This window comes from Buteo buteo, chromosome 12, assembly GCF_964188355.1.
Source record: "Buteo buteo chromosome 12, bButBut1.hap1.1, whole genome shotgun sequence".
Lineage (NCBI taxonomy): Eukaryota > Metazoa > Chordata > Aves > Accipitriformes > Accipitridae > Buteo > Buteo buteo.
In genome coordinates this window covers 31,661,055-31,682,848 of record NC_134182.1, presented here as the reverse complement: position 1 = coordinate 31,682,848, position 21,794 = coordinate 31,661,055, and the positions used below count along the sequence as shown (strand labels likewise).

Sequence of the window (21,794 nt, the reverse complement as noted above, 5' to 3'; positions counted from 1 at the left end):
GCCAGCTCCCGGAGGAGCTGAGGCGGCCGCAGGCCCCGAGCCCCGTGAGGGACGCGTGACGGGGCCGCCTCGCCCCGGGCCGGTGGGTCGGGCGGCAGCCGCCCGAGCCGGGGCCCCTGAGGCGAGCCCCCCGCGGAGGCGAGCCCCCTGCGGCGGCGGGCGGGCGGGCGGTCCGTCAGCCGCCTCTCCGCAGAGCAGCCAGTAAGGGGCGCTGGGCGGCGGGTTTGGCGTGCGGAGGGAGCGGGCTGCGGATCACCTGCGGCAGCAGGGGGGGCCGGGGAGCTCCGCCTCCCCCTCCTCCCCCGGTTAATCGCGTCCCCCTCCCCCCGTGGCAGGCACTGGCAGGCGGGCGGCTGGGCAGAGCTGTCAACCTGCTGCAGGCAGGCGGGCGGGCGGGCGCCCGCACCCCCGTTGGCAGCCAAGGGCCGGGCTGGGGCTGCCGGCTCCGCCGCCCTCCCGCTTGCCCCAGCCCGGTGAGGCCGTCAGCCTCCTGCCGCCGCCGCCTCCCCGCGGGGAGCCACCACCGCCGCTCGCCCGGGTCAGCGGGAGCAGCGCCCGGGAGAAGGAAAGAGAGGGGGAGCCATGGCCGAGGGGGGCGAGGGCGAGGACGAGATCCAGTTCCTGCGAACTGTAAGCGCCGGGCTCGCCTCCCCCACCTCCGCGCCGGCGTGGGGCAGGGGACCGGGGCCGTGCGGGCGAAGGGCTGCGGGGCGGGGGGGCGACGCCCGGACCTTGCCCTGAGGAGAGCTGTGGGGCGGGGGGCACCGAGAGTCCGTGTGCGGGGGCGGGGGGCTCCTGCCCGCGCGGGGGTGGGAGCCGGGAGGGGGGCAGCGGGCGGCGGGCGCGCTCTGCCCCCGCCGCCCCCCGGGGAGTCCTGTCAGGGAGGGCTGCGGAGCCCCAGCCCTTTTCCTCTCCACCTGGCAGCGTGTGCCCCCCCCCCCCCCCCGCCTCCGTCCCCGTCCCCGCGGGCGGAGGGGCGAAAACTAAGCGCTCGCTCTGCTGGCGATGCCGGGATAAGCGGGGAGGGGGGAGGCGGCGGGGCTTGCCCCGGGCGCGGAGCGGCGGGGGGACCCCGGGCAGGGTGAGGGGCGGGCGGGCGGGCGGGGGGCTAGCGGCGCGGGCAGGGCGGCCCCGCCGCCTCCCCACAAGTACCTCTCCGCGCTGCCTTCCCACCCGCCGATGTGTCCGTGTACTGCAGATACTAACCGAGCAGCCCTCCCCAGCTTAAAAGCTGCAGTCGCGCTCCTTTTGCAAACACAGAACTGGAGGGGGGAAAAAAATAATAAAGAAATCGCCTCTCCCACCCCACCCCCTCCCCACCAAGGTTCCCACTAACTTGCAGGCGTTCTCCTCGCTGAGCACAGACTAATACAGTGTGGTGTTTTTTTTTTTTTTTGGTGTGAGCATCCTTTCTCTACTTCGGTTTTCTTCAGTCCAAAGCATGTTAAGGCGCTAGAGCATTTCTTCCTTCAGTTTAATTAATAGATCTGGACTGCTGCATTTTATGCTTATCTGGATTATTTTTCTTCAAGCAGTGCTTTTACTTACCTTCTGGGCCATCTCCCAAGTGCTGTTTATATGCACAATCCTAGCAAGTTTTGCAGATGGGCATATTTGAGTGGTGGTGTACACAAACCCTGTCACAGTTTGAGGAAAAATTGCTGAGACGTTTGATAAGTAGAGCTAAAAACATTGAGACTGTAGGGTAAAGCTTAGCTTCCTTTTTATTTAGTACTGTCTGATTTAGAAAATGTTCACGATCAATGTCTTGTAAGAAAATACATTAAAAGAAGAGGGGAAAGCAAGCCACATAATGTATGTGAAGCATATTCGTATGCTGTTTGCAGCATTATGAATCCTGGATCTCAGTCATCTTATGTTTATTTCAATCAGAAACCATAAAATAATAGATACGCATCCTATTATTCTTTGTTTGTTTGAGAATTCTTAGAAAATCTGGTTTTACAGGGAATACAGCTGTTACGCAACACTGGCATGAAGATTGTCAACTTTTTTTCCTCTCAGCATTATGTGACTTCTATTGTAGGGTTGTCTAACATCTAAAGACAAAACAGAAAACTACTTTCTTGAAAGATAATTTGTCATCTCAATTTATGAGAGTTTTATTATTAGTACTTCTCGCTGGTAAACATTTTTGGAAGACTTGTACAATGACAGTCTTACTGCAGGTTTGAATGTTAAGCGTAGCTCATGGAAGGGCTGTTATCTGAATGCTTAATAGGGAAAGAGGAGCAGTGAGCATGCTAATACTGCTCAGCACATATACAGTAATGTTAAACTACAGCACCTGACAGCAGCAGCATGTTATGTAAAACAGCACTCCTGATAATGTGTGTCAGGCTTAATACAGATTTGGCAAACCCTGCCTTAGACAGTACTTTAAAAATTTTTAGAATGTTGTACTGGTGGTAAGATGACCTTGAATATGGTAAACTGAGGCACGGGGGAGCCTTTTTGTGTAGTGAAATAAAAAGGCCTGAGAAATACCCTTTTCATGCGAAGCTTTGAATCTCTAATCTGTAGTTGTATGTAAGTAGTGATTTTTACTCCTCTTTTCCTTCCACTTTGTTGAAGTTATGAGCATTACTTGGAAAAGTCAGTTGCTTTAAGACATATACTTGATGTAGCAGTCTTCCTTCTATCTGTTCTTAGAAAGCTTGGATTAGTATTCTCTAAAGGTATTAGATGTGCGTAACTTTCTGAATGGCACTGATAGAAAGCACTGGAAAGGGGATATTACCTGGTAATTGCTGCAGTTTCTCTTTTTTAGTTATTTATTTTTGAAACAGTAATTAGGGACAAACGGATTCATAAATGGTTTGGTAGATAAATAGAACTTTTCAAAGAACACCTTATGCAAGCAAAAAAGCTTTCTGTGCTTTGAATACCTTAATGATGACATCTGTAGGCCTACTACATGTAAACAGTGCTCTTCATATTTTCTTGTTTTGATAGGACCTGATGAACTTTCTAAAATTGCGGGTTCTCTTTCTGATGTTTCAAAATTACTGTAGCATCTTTAGAGTTTACCCTGGAATGTAAACACAATGTATTATATTTAATGTTTAAAGAGAAATATGAGATTTTATTCAATAAAAAAATTGCTTTATTTGCATTAAGCTACTAAACTGAATTTGTATGTGCCATCTACATGTCGATTGGTAATTTCTTTTTCCTTTCTACTTCACACATTCCTATTTGCCTAATGATTCCTCTTCTTCATTTGCTGCTTTTATTTTGTGACTATTTTTTGATAAGGTGTCATCATGCATTTCCTCCTACAAATTTGCTGCTAGGTTGGTGTTGTGGTTTAACCCCAGCCAGCAACTAAGCACCACGCAGCTGCTCACTCACTTCCCCCCCCCCCCCCCCCCCAGTGGGATGGGGGAGAAAATTGGGAAAAGAAGTAAAACTCCTGGGTTGAGATAAGAATGATTTAATAGAACAGAAAAGAAGAAACTAATAATGATAATGATAACACTAATAAAATGACAACAGTAGTAATAATGTAGTAATAATTTTCCCAGCTGAAACCAGGACAGGTGGATTTCTGTTTCTTTTGGGAACAATTTGAGTTTTATACGTCGCTTCTGAGAAGTGAACGTAACCTGTTAATGCCCTGGATTTCTGGAAGCATCAGTCCTTACATTGTTCGAGAGAACTTTGGACAGACTGGAATTCAGCTCTGTGCTGTTCAGTTCTCAAGGAAATCTATAGTCCTGCGAATTATCTGCTTTTCCACAGACAGGGGTCTCCCTCATTACTTTGCTGAATACTCCAGGTGGAGATGACCTTGTATTATTTGTAGCCTTTTTTAGGCTTGGACGTACGTTCTCCTGACTTCTCCCACTGAATGCACACATGCCGTGCAAGAGGAGTGAAGAGGAGCAAGTATCCTGCTCTTGCTTTTATTAGTTGTGTGTCTGAGAAGGACTTCTTCCCCGTAGAGTTGAGTGGGGTTTTTTTGGGTTTTTTTTGGTTTTTTTTTTTTTAATACTAGAAAGGAGAAAGATGTATACAAAATAAACCTTCATTGTTTAGTCTTTACATTCAAGAATCTAAAATATTTATAGCTAATATGGACATGATTTTTTTTTTTTTTTTTAGGATGTGTAATTTGACCAGAGTGAAAATAATTCAGTTCCAGGAGAGAACAGAAAATGTTTTTGCCTAAATGCTTAGGCTCCTTCCATAACGCACACATGCAAGAACTGGTTTTTGTGGTGCAGAACCCCTATAAGGGAAGGCTTTTGTGTGGAGTGAGGTGGTAAGCTGATGATAGGATTAAAACAATTGCAGCAAAATACTGCCTATGAATATCCCTTATATTGGTTAAAGGTGTCCTGAATTTTGTGAGCAATATGTACCTAAGAGTGATGAGAAGTGTGTAATTTAGCTATTTGATCTTGGGATGTTCCTGGTATCAGTATATACAGTTTTCTGGAGTTGTGGAGTTTCTTAAATTGGAGGCAGGTCGTCTTTTAGATATTTATGGTAGGAGACCCCACCAGGACACACTGAAGTAAGGCTGACAGGGTTATGGTCTTTCTCACTGTCCTCTGAGACAGTGAAGACTACCATGCCTGTCAGAAAGGAGAAGCATAATCAGTGAGAGCAGCATGTTTTCCCCAGGTCCGCGTCTCCTTTTCATCTCTGCCTTTTTTTTAAAGATTGGAATGCTGATATTCCAGTGTACTGTCTTCTCATGCTTTTTTCATTTGTTTAATTAGGAACTTGAAGTAAAATAGGATCTTTTGCTTGTGTGAACATATTCTGTGCTGCCTTATTTTCTACTTGGACTTTATTGTTCTAAGTGTGACTGTCAGAGGAAAGTGTAAGGGTACTTTCCAACACTGGAAAAGTACTTTTAAATTAAGTTAAATGTTATTTAGGTGTCATGTTTGACATGCAAAAGATTTTATTCACTCAGTGCTGGGATTTAAACTCCATTCTTTCATTATCTGAAGTATTATGGCAGAGAATCTTTCTTCATTCTGAAATGAAGAATGTAATGTGGTCACATTTCAAAGACAGGAATTCTGTGATTCCAGAGTCACTTCTGTTCCAGATATTCCTTATTATGGCAGCATTTAAACAATGAACGTCACTTTAAATCTGACTAACAATCAAGTGCTTAGATGCCATCCTGCATGAAGGTTCTGTGGAATTAGAGGACACAAAAGGAACCTGGAAAAACAAGATCTGAAGATTATTGTAAAATAAGTAACTAAACATAAGAAGAATTGTTATGTCAATCTCTCCGTGAAATAGAATGGAATTTTTTTTTTTTTTTTAAATCCCTTGATGCTTTTCATACACTGCTTATCTTTAAAGGGCTTTATCAAAATATGTTAGATTCTGGTAGCTGCAATCATCAAACATACAAACACGGCTGCTAGAATATACTGAAGAAAATGCTCAAAAGCAATCTTGGATATTAGGAGCAATTTTAGAAGGAAAGAACACTGAAAAACACTTTGGCTAGCCTCTGTTTATTTTAAAAAGTATTTCTTGTACCTGTCAGTATGTAACTTCTGAAGATTCACCAGGGACTGGCACAAGAGATCACTGTTTAACAGCTCATGTGAGGGATGGCGTGGCTGAGATTGCAGCATTTGTACCTTCCTCTCTAAGGCACTGCACTGCAGTACAGATACTGAATATGATCTCAAATTCTATTTTAGAATTGAGCTGGACAGGCTGTTTGTAGTGAACGGGTTTTAGCTAGGACATGTAGTCCAATTCTTGTTTGGGAATTATGTGTGAACATTTTATATATAAATTTTTTGATTCCAAAATTGTTTGACAAACATTTTATACCACCATTAAAATGATATTGCTGGATAAAATCAGTTGTCTAGTCTGTGTACTCTCTCTTGTCCAGTGTTCTGCATCTGGAAGTTGTCTTTATCAGATGTGCGAGAAGGAGGCTGAGGGAGCTCTGTAGCGAATAGTTGGTCCACCAGGGAAGTTTCTTGCTAGCCCTGTGAGTTGGTTGACTAATGTCCTGAGAGACAGGGAGCTGCTCTTCCTTTCAGTGTCTGAAGATGTTTTGATGCATGGTGCTCTTTAGTACCATGAAGGCCTGAGGAAAATCTATTGCAGGAACTTAAGCTGTGGGCAGACTGTAAAGAGACAATTCCAGTTAATTTCTGGCCCAAGATTTAGAGTGGTCTCAAGAGCTATGTCTGCCTTTCACTTCTCTATTTGAATGCTGTATTGTTACAGGTGTATTGTAAAGGTGGTGTTCCTTTTATATAGCTGTGTGGAAAGTACACAGGATGATTCTAATTCAGGAAAGTACATCAGTCTTTCTTGTGCAGGGGTAGGGTTGTGTTGAAGTATTTCTCTGAATCAAGATAAATGATTGGAAACTGACTGTGTGGGAAAATACTGACAGTGGGCTGCTTCCAGGAAATACATGAATTAAACTGAAAATACAAAGATCTTTTTCTTCTGATTTTTATACTTACAGGTGCTTCATGTTAAATCTCTGAGTTAGTTTTGGTTTTGTTGTCTGAATTACACCTAGGCTTTTGTTTAAATTTCCTGAATTGATTGAAAAAGCAGACTTGGCTTTGTGTGGATGACAAAAGAAAAGTCAGAAACTGTGTATTCCTATACTTCCTAATAAAACTTAAGTTACATACATTTTTTGTTTGGTGTCATTGTAGTAGTACATAAATAACCTTTGTTGAACTGTAAAATGAACACATTTTATCAGGGTGAATGAAAGAATTTTAACTTTCTCTTAATGTTGGTGTTGTGATTTTAATTGTGATTGATGGAAGAAGTCAGCAATTTATTTTCTATATTATGGCTATCTAAATCTTTTTTTCTTAATTTGTGCACAAAAGAAGTAATATCTCTTTACTTATTAGCTAATACTTCCTTGAAAACGCTATACAGAAGTCTCATAGAATGGAGTTCTGCTTGTCATAAATACGTACTGCACGTTTACTGCTCTATATTAAGTGTTGATAAGAATAGCTAAAATAAATACATTAATCAAATGAACAAAACTTTTTTTTATAGCACCAGTTTTAAAAAATTTTGGTTTTTTTGCATATATCAATTTTAAGGGGTCTTGTGGTCACCGCTGTGAAGTGCTGTTCAAGGTCTCAAGAATGAAACTCTGATCCCTGTGAAGGCAGAACTATTGATTTCAGTGTAAGCAGGATTTCATATCCAGACTTTACTTGCAGGCAGAATGGCTAGAAATGTAACCATAATAGTTCTTCCTGTGTAAATGCAGGTTTGTTTCTGAAAACTACTACAAAACTCTGTGGGAAGATTGTCTTCTGGTTGGAATTACTCCTAGCTATGACGCTGTTAGGAGATTTTCTTTATGGCTTATGTGTTGGATCCCTTAGTGCATCAGTTCTGGGAAATTAAGCTCTATGAATTTCTGGAGATGGCTGTCCCTTTCATGGTACTAACATACAAATAAAATTGCAGCAGATTTCTGTTTGTACTTTATGTTGGTGAAAGGCTTGCTCATTTATCCATCATCAACAAGAATTTTGCTATTGATTGCAAGTGGACAGTTTCTCAAAAGAATAAATTCTCAAGGCAAATAATTTCTAAGGTTGAATGGGTAATGTTTTTCTGTTAATACCATTCTAGACTTCATCTCTGAACAAAAGTGTTCTCCTCTTTTGTGAGGGAAGTTCTGTATCTTTTAAGTGGGAACTTCTTATTGACATATAAAAATACCAGAAGCTGAGTTCTGCCTCGATTGAGCTACTTGGTTTGAATTTTCTGCTAGGAGTGTAGGAGAATAGAGGCAGTAGCTAATGAAGTACATGCTCTGAGCACCCTAATTTTCTTATATTTTGTCCAAATTCATGCATATGCATTATACAGATAGCTATTTCATTTGGTCTAACTTTTCCTTTGTTATTAAGTACTTACATTCATAACATGAATTCTTGATGTAATATTAATGTTATTCTGAAGGAGGAGGAAGAGGGTATGATTCTTCTGAAGAACAAGAAGTAAAAAAAAAACAAACCACAAAACACCGAACTAGTAAAATGACTGGAAAAGCAAAAGCCAGGGCAGACTTTTAGTCTTAGTGTCTTGTCAGTGCTTTTTCTTACTTAGATTTAAAAGCTTTAATAGACACTTTTATAAAATGTGGCAAATAAAATGATAAAAACTTAAGAGTTATGTATGTTCTTTTAATGAAAACTGGAATGTGAATCCTGTTACTTTGTCCTTCAGACAGCTTGAAAACACCCATTTTAAACCTTAACTGTGGTCAGGTGGAAGTGAGAACAGAGCACTTTAATTATTGACACAGTTATACCCTGGAATTTCTGCCAATAGCAAAGTAAGGGTAGCCTGGCATAACTTTCTGTCTCCAGTCAGTATTCCGCTGAAGACCTATACTATGTTTTACAAGTGTATGGCACTTAAAATATGTCTGGCTGCGTTGTCTATACCACTCTGGGAATGGAAGGCCTCTTGAAGAGGCTGCCTGTTGCCTAATGCATCTCAGTAAATGAGAAAAGGCATAAAGGAACTAGTTTAGATAAGTTTAAGCCTTTTAAAGCCAACCACAGCAATGCGGAGCTTACTGCAATGTTCTGTTCCCACTGGGGGCACAGCAGTGGTTTTTCTTTGTTCTCGTCACAAATAGAGCAACTTAAGGGCAGCCACCACCTGCAACATCATCATAGAAAAGATCACCCCAGTTTCTTAACAAAGATAAGCAGGATCCCCCATGTGCTTTTACTGCAGTGTAGTTTTATGCTTCGCTCCCTTGTTAAGAAGCGTGAGATTCATTAACTAATTATGTATTCACTTATGAAAGAACTCTTGCTTTTCTTTGTAATTTTTTACATAATAATGGTGGTGTAACTTGTCAGGTGAAGTATTTAAACTCTTCAAATATGTTCCTACTTCTAGAGCCCAGTGATATGTTACTCAGCTATAGATTTGAACAGATGTATGTTTGAGGCATGTACTGCATAATTTAGTAGAAGCTTTGCTTAGCTTCTCAGAATTGCTTAATAAAAACAAACTAGTATCTATGTGTTTACTGTTTGGAAAGTGAAAGATATGACAGGTAAGGTGTCATAACATGAGCTGTATTAACTTATTTGACAGTTGCAATTTCTGTTTAAATGTAATGCTATAATGGTCAGGTTTACGATAATATTTATGTGTTTGTAGGAGCATTCACACTAACAGCTACATTAAATTTTAAATAGAGAGATGGGTTCACTCTTTCAGTGTTGTAGCATACTTTAATGTTTATCATAGTGAGGAATGACTTCCTTATAATTACCATGTGCTTGAAGAAAATTGGAAATATAATAGGTTGCCTAGTAATGCAGTAGACTTCGCAGAGCGACTTTGGAAAAAGTTGACAAGGTATCATTCCATAAGATGCATGGATCAGTTCATTTTTAACATGCAAGACATTTTATGGCAGGACAGGCTTTTTTGTTTATTTGGTTTGGTTTTGTTCATATTCTGAATTCTGTAGGACCACAGAGAAGGAGTAACAAGATCATTATGTTTTGCGAGGCAGCTTCCCAGAGGATTTCAGGGTAATTAATGCTGTATAACAGCATACCTCTATTACCTGATTGTTTTTTTACTTGACTGTGGGAAATAATATCTGATGGATATTAAGTGCCAGAACCAAATGCTAAACACTGGTGTGTCCTGTCTCTCTACCTCTGTGAAAACTTCTCTGGAATCCTGCTGTGAAAACTGAGTGCACTGAATTTGAAGAATGTCCCTGCTTAAATCCTTCTTTCAAAGGAATGATGGAAGGAAGCAACACAAGATCTGCGTTGGCTGTCTGTGAGTTTTCCTGGGGATTGCCAGAAAGTGGAGTTGTATTAGTGGAATCGAGCCAGATATGGCTGTCTCTTACAGCTACATTTCTTCCAAACCAGACAAAGCTGGAAAAAAATGACTGCCTGGGCTTCGTGTGGGATGCATTCTTTGGTTTCATAAAAAGAAAAAGGGGAAAGAGGAAGGTGTCTTCCTTTGCTGAATATGCCAGATAATTTCCCTTGGTGTATGAGCATCTTCCATTCCTGTGATGGCCAAGTTTATAATTCCTTATATAGGAATTTAGGTGGAGGAATGAATACAATTTGAAGACTGTTCAAAGTAAGCCTAGGTAATTGAATAGGTCTGCTTAAGACTCATAGACTCAGGATTCATTCACTGGTAACTGATCCTCATTGTACATCAGGAATGTAGCCATGCTGATAAACATTTCAAAATCACCTATGGTGTGTTTATTTTCTAGTTGCAAAGTGTAATAATTTCATTAGAACTAGCAGAGGCATGCTAAGCACAAGCTAGATGATTAAACCTCTCTGTACGGACACAGGACCTTCATCCTGAAGCGGTCTTTGATAAATACTTTGGTTCCAATGGTGACAGCAGCCACCTAAATACCTGTACAGATGGATAAAAATCCTTTAGCCCTACAACAGTCATAAGAATGCTGTGTGGTTCTAAGACTGAGGGTTAGACTGAAAATAAGAATAAATCATGTAACTTCATATTTTTTACTATTTTCTGCATGTTTATGAATTAGATTTTGCAATGCTAATGCATAGACAGTTACATGCATTTATGGAGTCTTGTTGCAAGTACCAGGGAGATGGAATGCATATCCTCTTTTCCATGCAACAGAGAAATAAAAAAAATCACGATATGTGGTGCAGAGAAATACTCAGTAAGAATGAAAAGGGGATGGAGAGAACCTTTCTTCTGGTGTTACAGGTAATTTAATAGCTCTTCATTGCTAAAGAGTAGGACTAATCTTCTTTTAAAAACTTGTATTAAGTAAATGTGGGTTTTGATTTTTTTCTGCCCCAGCTGACACTTACAGAAAGCAAAGACTTGTCTCATGATTTGACATGTACCAGCAGACAGCTGAAGGAACCGCAGTATTGCGTTCATGCAGACGTTAAATGACTCGTTCATGAGAACTATCATAGCAAGGGTGGCTGAAGAGATCTAACTCTCCTAATAAAGGAACTGATAGAGATCAAAGTCTGTGCAAATAACACTGTATGAATTTTCAGGGCCAACAATGTTAGATAACATTGTGGAAGTGTGATTTTTAAGGCAAAGAATCCACGAAGCAGTACCATTACAGATCAAAACATGATGCTGGAATAGTAAGGATAACATGGATAAGAGTTGTATTTATTGGTGTGTACATAAGAAGTCAGCCTAATTTCTTGTAGTCGTAGAATTATGTAGCGAGTCCTTTAGAAAAGCTTGTGAGCAAAAAAGAACTAGTGTAGTATTCAGTAATTGCAGGAGGGTGATGGCTACATAGGTAAATCCAGAAAACTTCTCAAATGCCATAGGTGGTCCATCACTGTTGACTGAATTTCTGTAGGGTAAGCTTGTGAATTAATGATTCACATACTAAAATGCTTTTAAGTAGGTCTTAGCATGATAGTCTGACTGCTTGGTCAGGTATGTCAGCCCTTATTTACTCTTTAGTCACTTTTAATATGTCTAATGAAGTCAATATGCATTTTAAAAGTTACTACTTTTGATACTGGTACTTTGATGGAAGAAGAATCTTGAAGCTTGTGAAAAGAAAGGATTGCAGAACAAGTCATCAGTGAAGGCCTGATCTCTATTTTGAGCTGACCATGGTTCTTGTATAAACATCTTGTAAATTTTGTTTTGATACGAGGAGGTTCCTGAAATCCTGGAAAAGAAATGCTGTTGCATTTTGGATAGTTTCAGAATGTTACCTGCAATGTTATGCCTCCAAGTCCATTTCTGAAATCTGTTAGCAGTATCTCATACAAGAAGAGTACTGTATTTGCTCTGTATGCTATCTGCTGGTTCATTTGAAGTCCGTTTTGTTTGGACTTTCAACTTCTGAGTCCAAAACTTTTTGTTTAATCTCTCTTCCTTATTCTTGACACAGCCACTGGGATTCCTGTCTTTTGATATTGGGTTTGATTGCTTTTCCTGATTAAATGCTTGACATGGCTTCAACCTAAGCCTGTGGCAGAACTTGCTGTTGTATTTAGTTATGAATTTAAGTATTCATTCAAATTGGTAGAAGGATATTTTCCTGGAGGGGGCTCTTAAATTTGGAATTTCTTTCCTTCTTTTTTCTTTTTAATTTCTCTCTTGATCTAACAAAGTGCAAGGTCAAGGTTTTTTCATCTCTCAGAACAAGAAAATAAGTGTATTAAAAATGTCACATCAAGTTTACTAAGTAGGAGAGAGGTTATCATGAGAACTTCAGTAATACATGTTTCTCCACATCGTTTGTATTGATGTATGATTAGTCTGCATTTTCCTTCTCCTTTTCCTTTGCATGCTTCACCTCTGGAAAGCTTCAGCTTGTTGAGCTGAAGGGCTCCAAAATCCTTAATTTCAAATGAACAGAATTTGTCTAGAAAGGGAGGGGAATGGAATGTCGGAGGGAGGGATGTCAAATCTCACAGGTGAGCCTTGTCATCCTCTGAGAGGCATAGCTTGTTGCCTGGCTTTTCTCCAAAATAAAATAGATGCTTTTGCATAGAAAGTGTAATACAACTCTGAGTTTAGACACAAAAAGAAACACTTTCATTTTCTATGGAGTGGGAGGACAAAAATGAGTAATTAGGTATTGAGAATTAGTTTTTCTTTTTTTCTTCTTCTGATTTAGGAATTTTCATACCTGTTTTAAACTACTGAAAATTAAATGAATGCGGTTTAAAGGTGTATCAAGCTGCAATGTTGACATGTTTTGTTGATAATGTTACAGGCATCACTTTATTCTGATTATGTCAGAGTAATGCATTGCTCTTTTTTATTTTATTTTAGTTGAATTCTAGCTTATAATTTGTATGTCAGCTGCAATTGCAGCTGAAGTCTCTGAATTTCTTCTTTCCTTATAGTATAAATCTGTTAGTGAAGCAGAATTAGACACTTCCTGTTTTATCCCCATTTTTTATTCTGCTTTCTGTTCTACAGTTTATTTTTTACTTGACAGCTGCAATGATAGAAGAGCATCAGTGACAATATTCTTCCCTTCCAAACCAATTTGTTTTGGGGGTTGCCCCTCAGGCTTGGTAAATCACCTCTCTGCAGAAGTCCTGTGCCTGGCTTAAGGAATTGTTTACTCTGGTCCTCTGCACAGAGGTAGGTTCTGCTGACTCTGAGAAAACCTCTAGGTGAGAGTTACTGTATCAGTTTTCTGAAGCTGTAATCCTGTAAAGTAATCCAATTAATATAGTGTGTGAGAAATGCTCAACCTTCAGAACTTGATGGGGGAGATTTGTTTCCATGCATGGCGTTTGCATTTCTGTTTATGTAGGAAGGCCTTGCTGCACTTTTTGATTTACTAACAGAATGAACTAACATGGGTCAGAACACACATTCAATGAAGGAATGAGTTTAATGGGGTAGTGAACTGTGTGGGAGTGTGAATGCTAACAAAATTACTTCTTTATGTACCTATGTGACTTCCTGTTGATGAGTGAGGTTTTTTATGATGATTTATGTCTGTTACAGAATTACAGTTTGACAATTGGAACCACCTCTAGAGCTTGGGAAGCGCACTTTGTTGTAGTAAGTTCTTATTCAAAAAGTTATGGTTTGCTATTAGTGGTTGTGCCCTAGTAATTTGTTTTATTGGGAGGGGCAGAGAAACAAATTCTGTGAGTGAAATGGGTTTGTAGCCTTATTGTATACCTTTACACAGAGTAATCACTTGAAGAAAATCCTTATCTTCCTTTCAGAAGTTCTAGATGGATCTCATTTTCCCTGCCTGAGGAATGAATTGTTGAAATGAAGCAAATACATAAAACAGGCAGATTGTTATAACAGGTTGTTAAGGGTTATTCTATTAGCAAAAGGCTAGAAGAAAATACTTAGGGCACAAATATATATTTCTTTGTACAAATATATTTTTTTGGCCAGAAGCCTAAAAACAAATCCTGTATTACAAAGGCTGCTTCAAGTAAAAACCTGCCTCTCTTACCTATTGCTTAAATTATATTGCAATCTGAATGTAAATTAATTGATTTTAGTATAATATCTAGCAGAATAATCTACTCTGTGTCGTTAAACATTTTATGAATTGATTTGCTGGTCCATGACTGTAAGGGTCTCTGTATGGTTATGTAAGTCTTTTTATAAGTCTGGTTCTGTTCTCACTGACACTAATGTCAAACCTCCTCTAGATTTTAACCAGAGTTGAATCATACACTCATAGCATTGTCCACCGTTGTATCTAATGGCCTAAATGTGTCAAATGCATATCCTGGTCTGCCATTTTAAGAACAATTAATATTTATCTTGCTTATGCACCAAAAGTCTGTGACCTGGCTTTTACGCAATTAGTTTAAAAATGTGTACGCATTGCTAACTGTCCTTCAAAATATTTGCATCTGTTTATTGGTAAACTGTTCCAACTTTGACACACAGAGGTACCATCTTGTCCAATTCAGCAAAGGTAACAATCTGTCATATGTTCCTCTTTTCTGAGAAGAAAGCTAGATTTTTCTTTTTCTACAAATCTCCATGAAGTCTTTGTTAAGAAGCTAAATGTCATTCTTGCAGAGTAGCATTTGTATTTTCTGTTAACGGTGTGCTTTTGCTGTCTGCGGCATAAATTTTATTTTGCCAACCTTGGAACCCAAAGTCAGCTCTAATTTGGATTTGAGATTACGTATAATATTTAATTTACTCAGGAAGTCATGTATGCTGTGGGGGAGTACTGCTTTTTAGGTGCTTGATACATACAAGCCACTTATTTTTCCTATTTATTTCTTTTACTTTTTTAGTGTCATATTTTTCTTTATATCTTTTTGAAAAAAACCCTTTTTTTCTTGGTCTGTATTACAAGATTGGGAGATGTGTCTTGTCTTGAAGCTTTTACTTTTAGGTTAGTACAATTGCTTTTGTTTACTTGTTGAAGAAAGTTTCAATTATACTTCAAAGTAAGAAACTATCTTGTCACAAAGTTTCTGTAACATCTTAAGTTCTCCTGTGATTTTATCCTGTGATTTTTTTTTTTATTTTTTTTTTTTTAGCCAAATGAAAGCCTGTTTTAGGAGTATCAGTACTTCATGGAATTGAGCTCTCACTGTGCAGTGTTGCTTTTTCAGCCTCATGTGTTAATAATGGCAATGGTGAAATAACAAAAATTATGCACACTTTCAGGTTCACAGTAGAGAGCAGGTAAATAGTTAAATAGGTCTGCTAGTTTTCTGAGTTTATCAGAATAATTTGCCTTGCACTTGGAATGCAGCAGAACATATAATGAGAAAATACATAGGCACAGGAATATTCAGGTCTTTACCTTCTTTTTGCATTTTTCTGCTCTGCCAGGTCTAGCACTTCAGCTCCTGGCTTACACTAAAACTGAAAGACTGAAATGTAAAGATCTTCAACTGGTTTTTGGTTACACATGATTTGCATGGCAGTATCTGGTAACACTCCTTTTCCAGCTTATTTCCTGCTGAAATAGTGTGTAAGTTTCTCTTCATGCTTGGCTTTTCCATACACAGAACCAAACTTTCCGTGCACCCTTATGTATGTTTTCTTCTACAGTAGTCATTGTTTTCCAGTTGTCTTGTCCGGACACTTCTCTATTATCAGAAATGAATTATTACAAATGATGGCATGGTCTCATGACTATGTTTACTTAAAATGTTGTATAGCACTTGCTTTTTTTTCCTTAAACACAGGAGTTAATTTGGATCAGAGTGAAGAAAGAAAATCACAGATATTGATACTTGCTTGAAAATACACGTTATTTGCTTTTCTCTTCTGTTTTTCGTGTTGCTGATTCATGGTTGTTCTTGACCTTGTAGGGATTTATGTATAGGTTTTTCTTGTGTCTAACTAACCCATATCTGGAATTGAAGCAAATTTTCAAACTTTGAATTCTTTCAAAAACACATCTCTTGCTTTATGAAGTGCTAGAGCGGTGAGACCTAAATGGGTAGTCTTTTGTCTTGAAGAAGATGATGTTGAAAAAAATGGAAGAATGCCTAAACAACCTCTTGCTCTCTTTTAAAACTGACCTACTGGTATACATTGTTTTGTTCTCTTGGCCCAACTCTTGCTGAAGTAAATGTTAGTATACTTCTTGATTTGGATTTAGTATTCTTTAAAATGAAATATATTTTCATATTAAAGATTTTATACCCTAAAGAGATAAGTGTTGTAAAAATCTTAAACATTATAGTTTTATGATTTAAAAAAAATTAGTTTATCACACTTTTTTTTGGGCTATGGATAAAGAATTATTTTGAAATATTTTAACATTGTGATATTTATTGTAGGGGAGATGGAAACTTATGTATTACCTAATACTTTCTGTTTTCTAAGTTTCTTGTGACTTTTTGGTTTGTTTTTCTGCAGTCAGTCTTTGCTTTTTTTATTCAGGCAATCAGGAGCCATACCTTTTTTTTTTTTTTTTTTTTTTTTTTTTTTACCTGTGAAATTCTGTTTGGTTTTCTTTTTTTCTTCCCTCAAGGTGTGAAGCAAGCTCTAGTCTGTAATTTGTGTTCCTCAGTAAGGGGGTACAGTATAGTAAAATCATAAATAAATAAATTTTTTAAGACTGGACATGTGTTGCTGAAAGCTGTAGTAATGTTTGGGTCAGAGAACAGAAGAGAATTGGGGTGGACTTGGGTACTTCTGGTCTGGAAGGTAGCCCAAAACACCTATTTCTTCCACTCCTTATGAGATGAGGGAAACTGTGTTGCAGAAGAGATTTCCATCACTCCACTCAATCTTGCAAGATAAAAAATGGAACAGAATTGGGCTGGCCAGGTTTGGTGCTGACTTCCAGGAGAAACTCACTCCCCATTGGCTTTTCATTGCACTAGCTTCAAATTTCTCAGCGGCAAGAGAAAGCTGGAATGGATTGTGTTTCTCCCATCAAACTTTCTGGTCCAATGGAAGGCAGTTCTCTCATTGCACCTGACAATTTTTTGGCAGGTTCAGCTGGAAACGTGAACTGTAAACCTTTTACTTCAGTGCTAACAAAAGATTCTGTGTCCACACCTCCTGGTGGCCAAGGACTATTTCCTTCATTGGATGTATAAGAGAATTCAAATGAGAAAGTGTGGTTGGTCAGCAACGTTAGAATTCACTAGGTTTTTGTTGTGTAACTTCTGTTATTTCAGCAGTGTTCTTTTAATATCCTATCTAGAGATGATAGCTAGCTCTCTTAGCTGTTGTTTGCATGTTATATTTCAGATTTAGTCATTTGTGCCAAGGATTGGATTTTTACATGCTGTATGTTCAGGCAGTATTTAACAAGTAGTAGAGGCAAACAGAATACAAAATCCAGTGCATCGTGATTAGCCCAATGCTGCAGAACATTAATAATTGCAGAGAGGCAGTCTTTGTAGCTGAAATGTGCACGAAGTCCGTCATGATCTTTTGAAAGTCAGGGATGTGTCAATTGAAAGTACCATTTAATTGATGCATCACAATGTGATGCTCATGAACTGACTCTGGCAGTTGAGAGAAGCTGCTGTTACGAGATTTGGAGATGATCCAGGGGACAAACAGAGTATTATTAAAGATTAGATGATAGAAGTATCATTCCCACCTGATTAGTCAGCGTGACATCTATGAAGCTGTGGTGCAGCTTGCATTGTGGAACCCTCCTCTCCAGTATTGTTTTAAATTGAAGACTTTTCTTATGGAAAAGGAATATTTTTAGATTGTGGGTTTTTTTGTTTTTATTTTGGGGGCTTTGTTGTTTTGTTTTTTTTTTCCACAGCATGTTAGGTTGCTAAGGTTGCTTAAGGGAACTATCAAACCACTGAGCCTATTGAAATGTTTTCATGAATGCTTTTTTCTTTTTCTTTTTTTCTTTTTTTTTCTTTTCTTTTTTTTTCATTCTTCAGACTTTGCGCATTAGAAATTCTATTGCATTGTTCTGGTACGTTTCATTGCATTAGCTGCACAGCTCAGCTGGCATGGTTTTGTTGGCAAACCAGGCTAAAAAGAGGAGATGAATCATGCAATATTTTAGTCTTGGAGCTTGCAAGATCGAGAATTAAACGCTAATTTTTTATTTATTTTTTTTTTTTCTGGAGGAGAATTGTAAAGCATGAGGAATGTAATGATATATGGCTGCTCCTAATTATGTCACTTGAATATGGACCAGTTTTTAAACAACAAGTATTCTGGTATTCATTTTTTATCCCTGGTTTAGGTTTTTCTTTAGATCAGGCGGAGGGAGATCTGATGTGAGGGCTTGCAGTGTAGTCCAGGCAACTGTGGAAAATTAAGTGCCATTTTGTTTAGCTACAGGGCGGTTGTAAAGATCAACCATGGAACAAGTATTATGGATTCAGGCTACTAGTTGCTTAAGAAATCTAGGATCTTTGAAATATTTAATCAGTTTAATCTTTGATTAACACTTGCCACTATCCTGATCTTTGGTTAAGAATCTATGTAGAAAGCACCTCCATAAGTATTGGTGATTATGAGTGAAGATAATGAGGGTCCTATCATAAAATATGTTTTTATTACTAGGGAAAGAGTATGGTCTCGTTGACGGCACATTGACTAAGGAGTTGAGGCTTCTGATTTCTGGAAGCTCATCCTCTGAAGTGGAAGTTTAAGTGCAATGTTGTTGGAAAATAAAACAACCCTCAGATCCCTCTTTAGGTATAAAATAACCTCAGCTAAACTGAAAATGCATAATCACTGTACCTTCTACTTCTGCTGCTAAAACTGGATTTGTTAAAATGTGAATCTGTGTATATTCATACTCAGATTTCCATCTGTAATTTGAAGATGAAGTTGCATTCCTCTCACTGTAAATGAGATCTCAGCCTGGAGACTGATTGATCAAAAATGTAAAGTCCAAATTAATTATAACCATTATTGTTTTCCTGATGATTTTGGCTGCTCCTGGGCACTGAGCAGGTGTTTTAACTGAGCCAGGGTTTTCTTGGTGATTAATGCAGTCTGAATAGTTAAAATTATTAATGCAACAGTTGCCACTTTTTGGAATAGCTCACAGAATCACTGAGGTTGGAAGGGACCTCTGGAGATCGTCTGGTCTATCTGGCTTCTGAACATCCCCACAGATGCAGAGTCCACAGTCTCTCAGGGCAATTTATTCCAGTGTTTGTCCACCTAGAGAGGAAAAGAAAGTGATTTCTTGAGTTTGGCTTGTCTCGCCTCAGGGTTTGTCAGTAGTTTGAGAACCTATATTGGTCCAGGCAAGACAGCATGAACTGTCTGTGACAGCATGAACTGAACTATATACCATGACTGCAGGATTTTTCTATAATGAATAAAAGTACCCTTTTAGAAGAACTTCATAAAGAAAAGTTGTTAACATTCAGATTTAAAATGGTCAGTGATTAGAGTACTCTTGCAGGATCTGAATTCAAAATCAAGTCAGTTAAAGTCCCCCTTATTCCAACTCTGGACATTGGACAGTGAATTACAAGACTTTTTGACACATGCCTTTTTTATTTTCCAGAAACAACATCAGAAAGAAATACAAAAATTTATTTATCATTAGGAAGCTACCTTCAAACCTCCTTGGGAATTCTAATGTTAAAGGATACTTTAAGTAATTGATGTTTTTTTCTCTCTCTCTTTTTTTTTTTTTTTGTCTCTTCTAGTCTGGTTGTGCTTATTCTTCATAGAGAATGTAAAGCTGTATTATGCTCTTTCAAATTTAAAGAAAATAATTTTTTAAGAACAGTACCTAACTGCTATATAAATCAGAGGCAAGTTCAATGCGAGGGGAGAAATATTTTATGAAAGATCCTTTAGATTCTATTGTATGTAAAATCTTGTATCACTATCGGAGCGATAAAAAAGCACAATCTGATGGCAACAATGAACAGGAAGAATAATTTCTGCAAATCTCTGTAAATAAGAAGATGCAAAACTTGAATGTTAAAGTCAGCTTTGATTTGAGAGAAATAAATGTTGAAGAGCTTTTTGCAAAGAAATATTTGGAGTCTTTAGAAAATTGCACAGAAATATTGCTTCATTTTGCATTTGTAAAGCTGAATTTTCTTCCACTATGTGAATGGTATAAGTCCAGCTCATGAGCTGTCACGATATGACTTCTAACCTGCAGACAGGAAAGTTTTACAGTTTGTTCTCTAAACCAAAGCAAATGTCCCACTCAATTCTTTCGTCAGTGTTTCCTGATTAAGGATGGGGTCCCTAAACTGTCAGACAAGTTAACAAATCTGGCTGTGTTTGGCACTGTTTCAGTGCTAGACATGATAGAAGACATTAACATCTTGGTAAGATGTTTTAGTGTTTCTTATGTGGTGCTGCCTTGGTGACAACAATGAAGTGCTAGTGGTATGACGTGCTAGTGTAGAAAACCTGCCTGTGGTTTAACCCAAATTTTACTTAGTTTTCCTCAAAGTGTAGTGTCTGGACTCACTTAATGGCACAAGTTGCCTGTGATTTCTCCACCTTCACATCTCAGATCTGTGAGAGGCATCCATAATGGGAGCTCTTGAAAAGTCATGTTAGGGGTGGTTACACGGTCAAGACTTGTATTTTCCGTCTAGCAATAGGTGCTGCAGTATTTAAATGACTGTCACAAAGAAACTGTTGATGACTGGTGCTGGCAGAAAATACTAATTTTGATTTGAGGTCTGTCTTACCAAAAGAGCTCTGGCTTTGCTGGACTCTCAACTGCTTGTGTGGGTGTGTGTGTACGAGTATGGATGAAAGTACGTGTATGTTTTTTCTCAGCATTTTCCTGTGTTTAATGTCACTAGGAATCTACTGAAATAACTTAAACCATTGTCAGAAGTCCCAATCTGTAGTGAAGGATCTGCCATGTGGACAGACTGGTACTTCTTGTCACCCTTTAGTTTGAGGAGAGATAATATATACATATAAAACCCCACAATTTCCCACATAACTTCTGTATTTGAATTCTGAAACACTTGTACTTACCTTTCACTTCCTCAACATATGAGTTTGAAATAGCATAAAGTGCCTTAGATTAGTAGTGAAAGTATACTTGAAGGAAATGGATTTTGGGATAGAATTTGAAGAAAGAGAACCAATTACTATGTCTTTCTTGAAGAATGGGGTAAGATATTCTAGGTGGGTCTGAGGAGAGGGGAAGAATGGGTATCTTTCATAGTGAGACAAAACCCGAGGAGCTACAATGTGTATTCAGTTATCAGAGGAAAGATCACAGCTGTTTTGACACAAGAGGAAACAAGGGACAAAATTAATTATTATTATCGATTGTATTACATAGTGCCCAGAGGGCTCAGCTGAGGCGAGGGTGCCACTATGCTTCTGTACAAAAGCACAGTGAGTCACAGTTCCTGCCTGAAAGAGCATAGGCTCCCCATAGGCAAGATGGAGAAACACTGAGATGAGATGAGATGAAGGATCAGGGAGATGAAGTAGTGTACCCAGGGACACAGAGGATCTCTTGGGGTCCATTGTGGGCCCCTCTGGCCTCATGATGACTTGGGATATGGAGACTTGAAGAGCTATGCCATTGAAGATGAGGCCATACAATATGGACATTACATGGGAGGATACTGGAAGTCAGTGCGTAGATTCAAGGCCTAATGGACAGAAGACTGAACAAAAAAAGGTGACTTTATTTGCAACTTATTCAATCCTTATTATCAGAAATAGGCGAAAGAGTCTATACAAAATGTAAAATACTGCTCATAATAGCATATTTGGAAAAAACATTGCAGTTATTGAATTGGAAGTTCTAAGTTGTGGTTACCTGGTTGATTTGAAATAGTGTCTAGTCTGTACTGCTAATTTAAAGTAGT

At 38.9% G+C, this 21,794-nt stretch overlaps 1 protein-coding gene across 5 annotated transcripts in view; it reads left to right on the top strand.

Moving 5' to 3' along the window:
* Positions 1-338: 338 nt before the first annotated feature.
* The window catches only part of RYR2 (ryanodine receptor 2), a 455,131-nt gene continuing 433,675 nt past the window's right edge, over positions 339-21,794 (top strand). For all 5 annotated transcript variants that reach the window (XM_075043205.1, XM_075043203.1, XM_075043202.1 and 2 more), the window contains exon 1: positions 339-630. In XM_075043205.1, the coding sequence (XP_074899306.1) occupies positions 583-630 (48 nt within the window). In that variant the 5' untranslated portion in view covers positions 339-582. The remainder of the gene's footprint in view (positions 631-21,794) is intronic.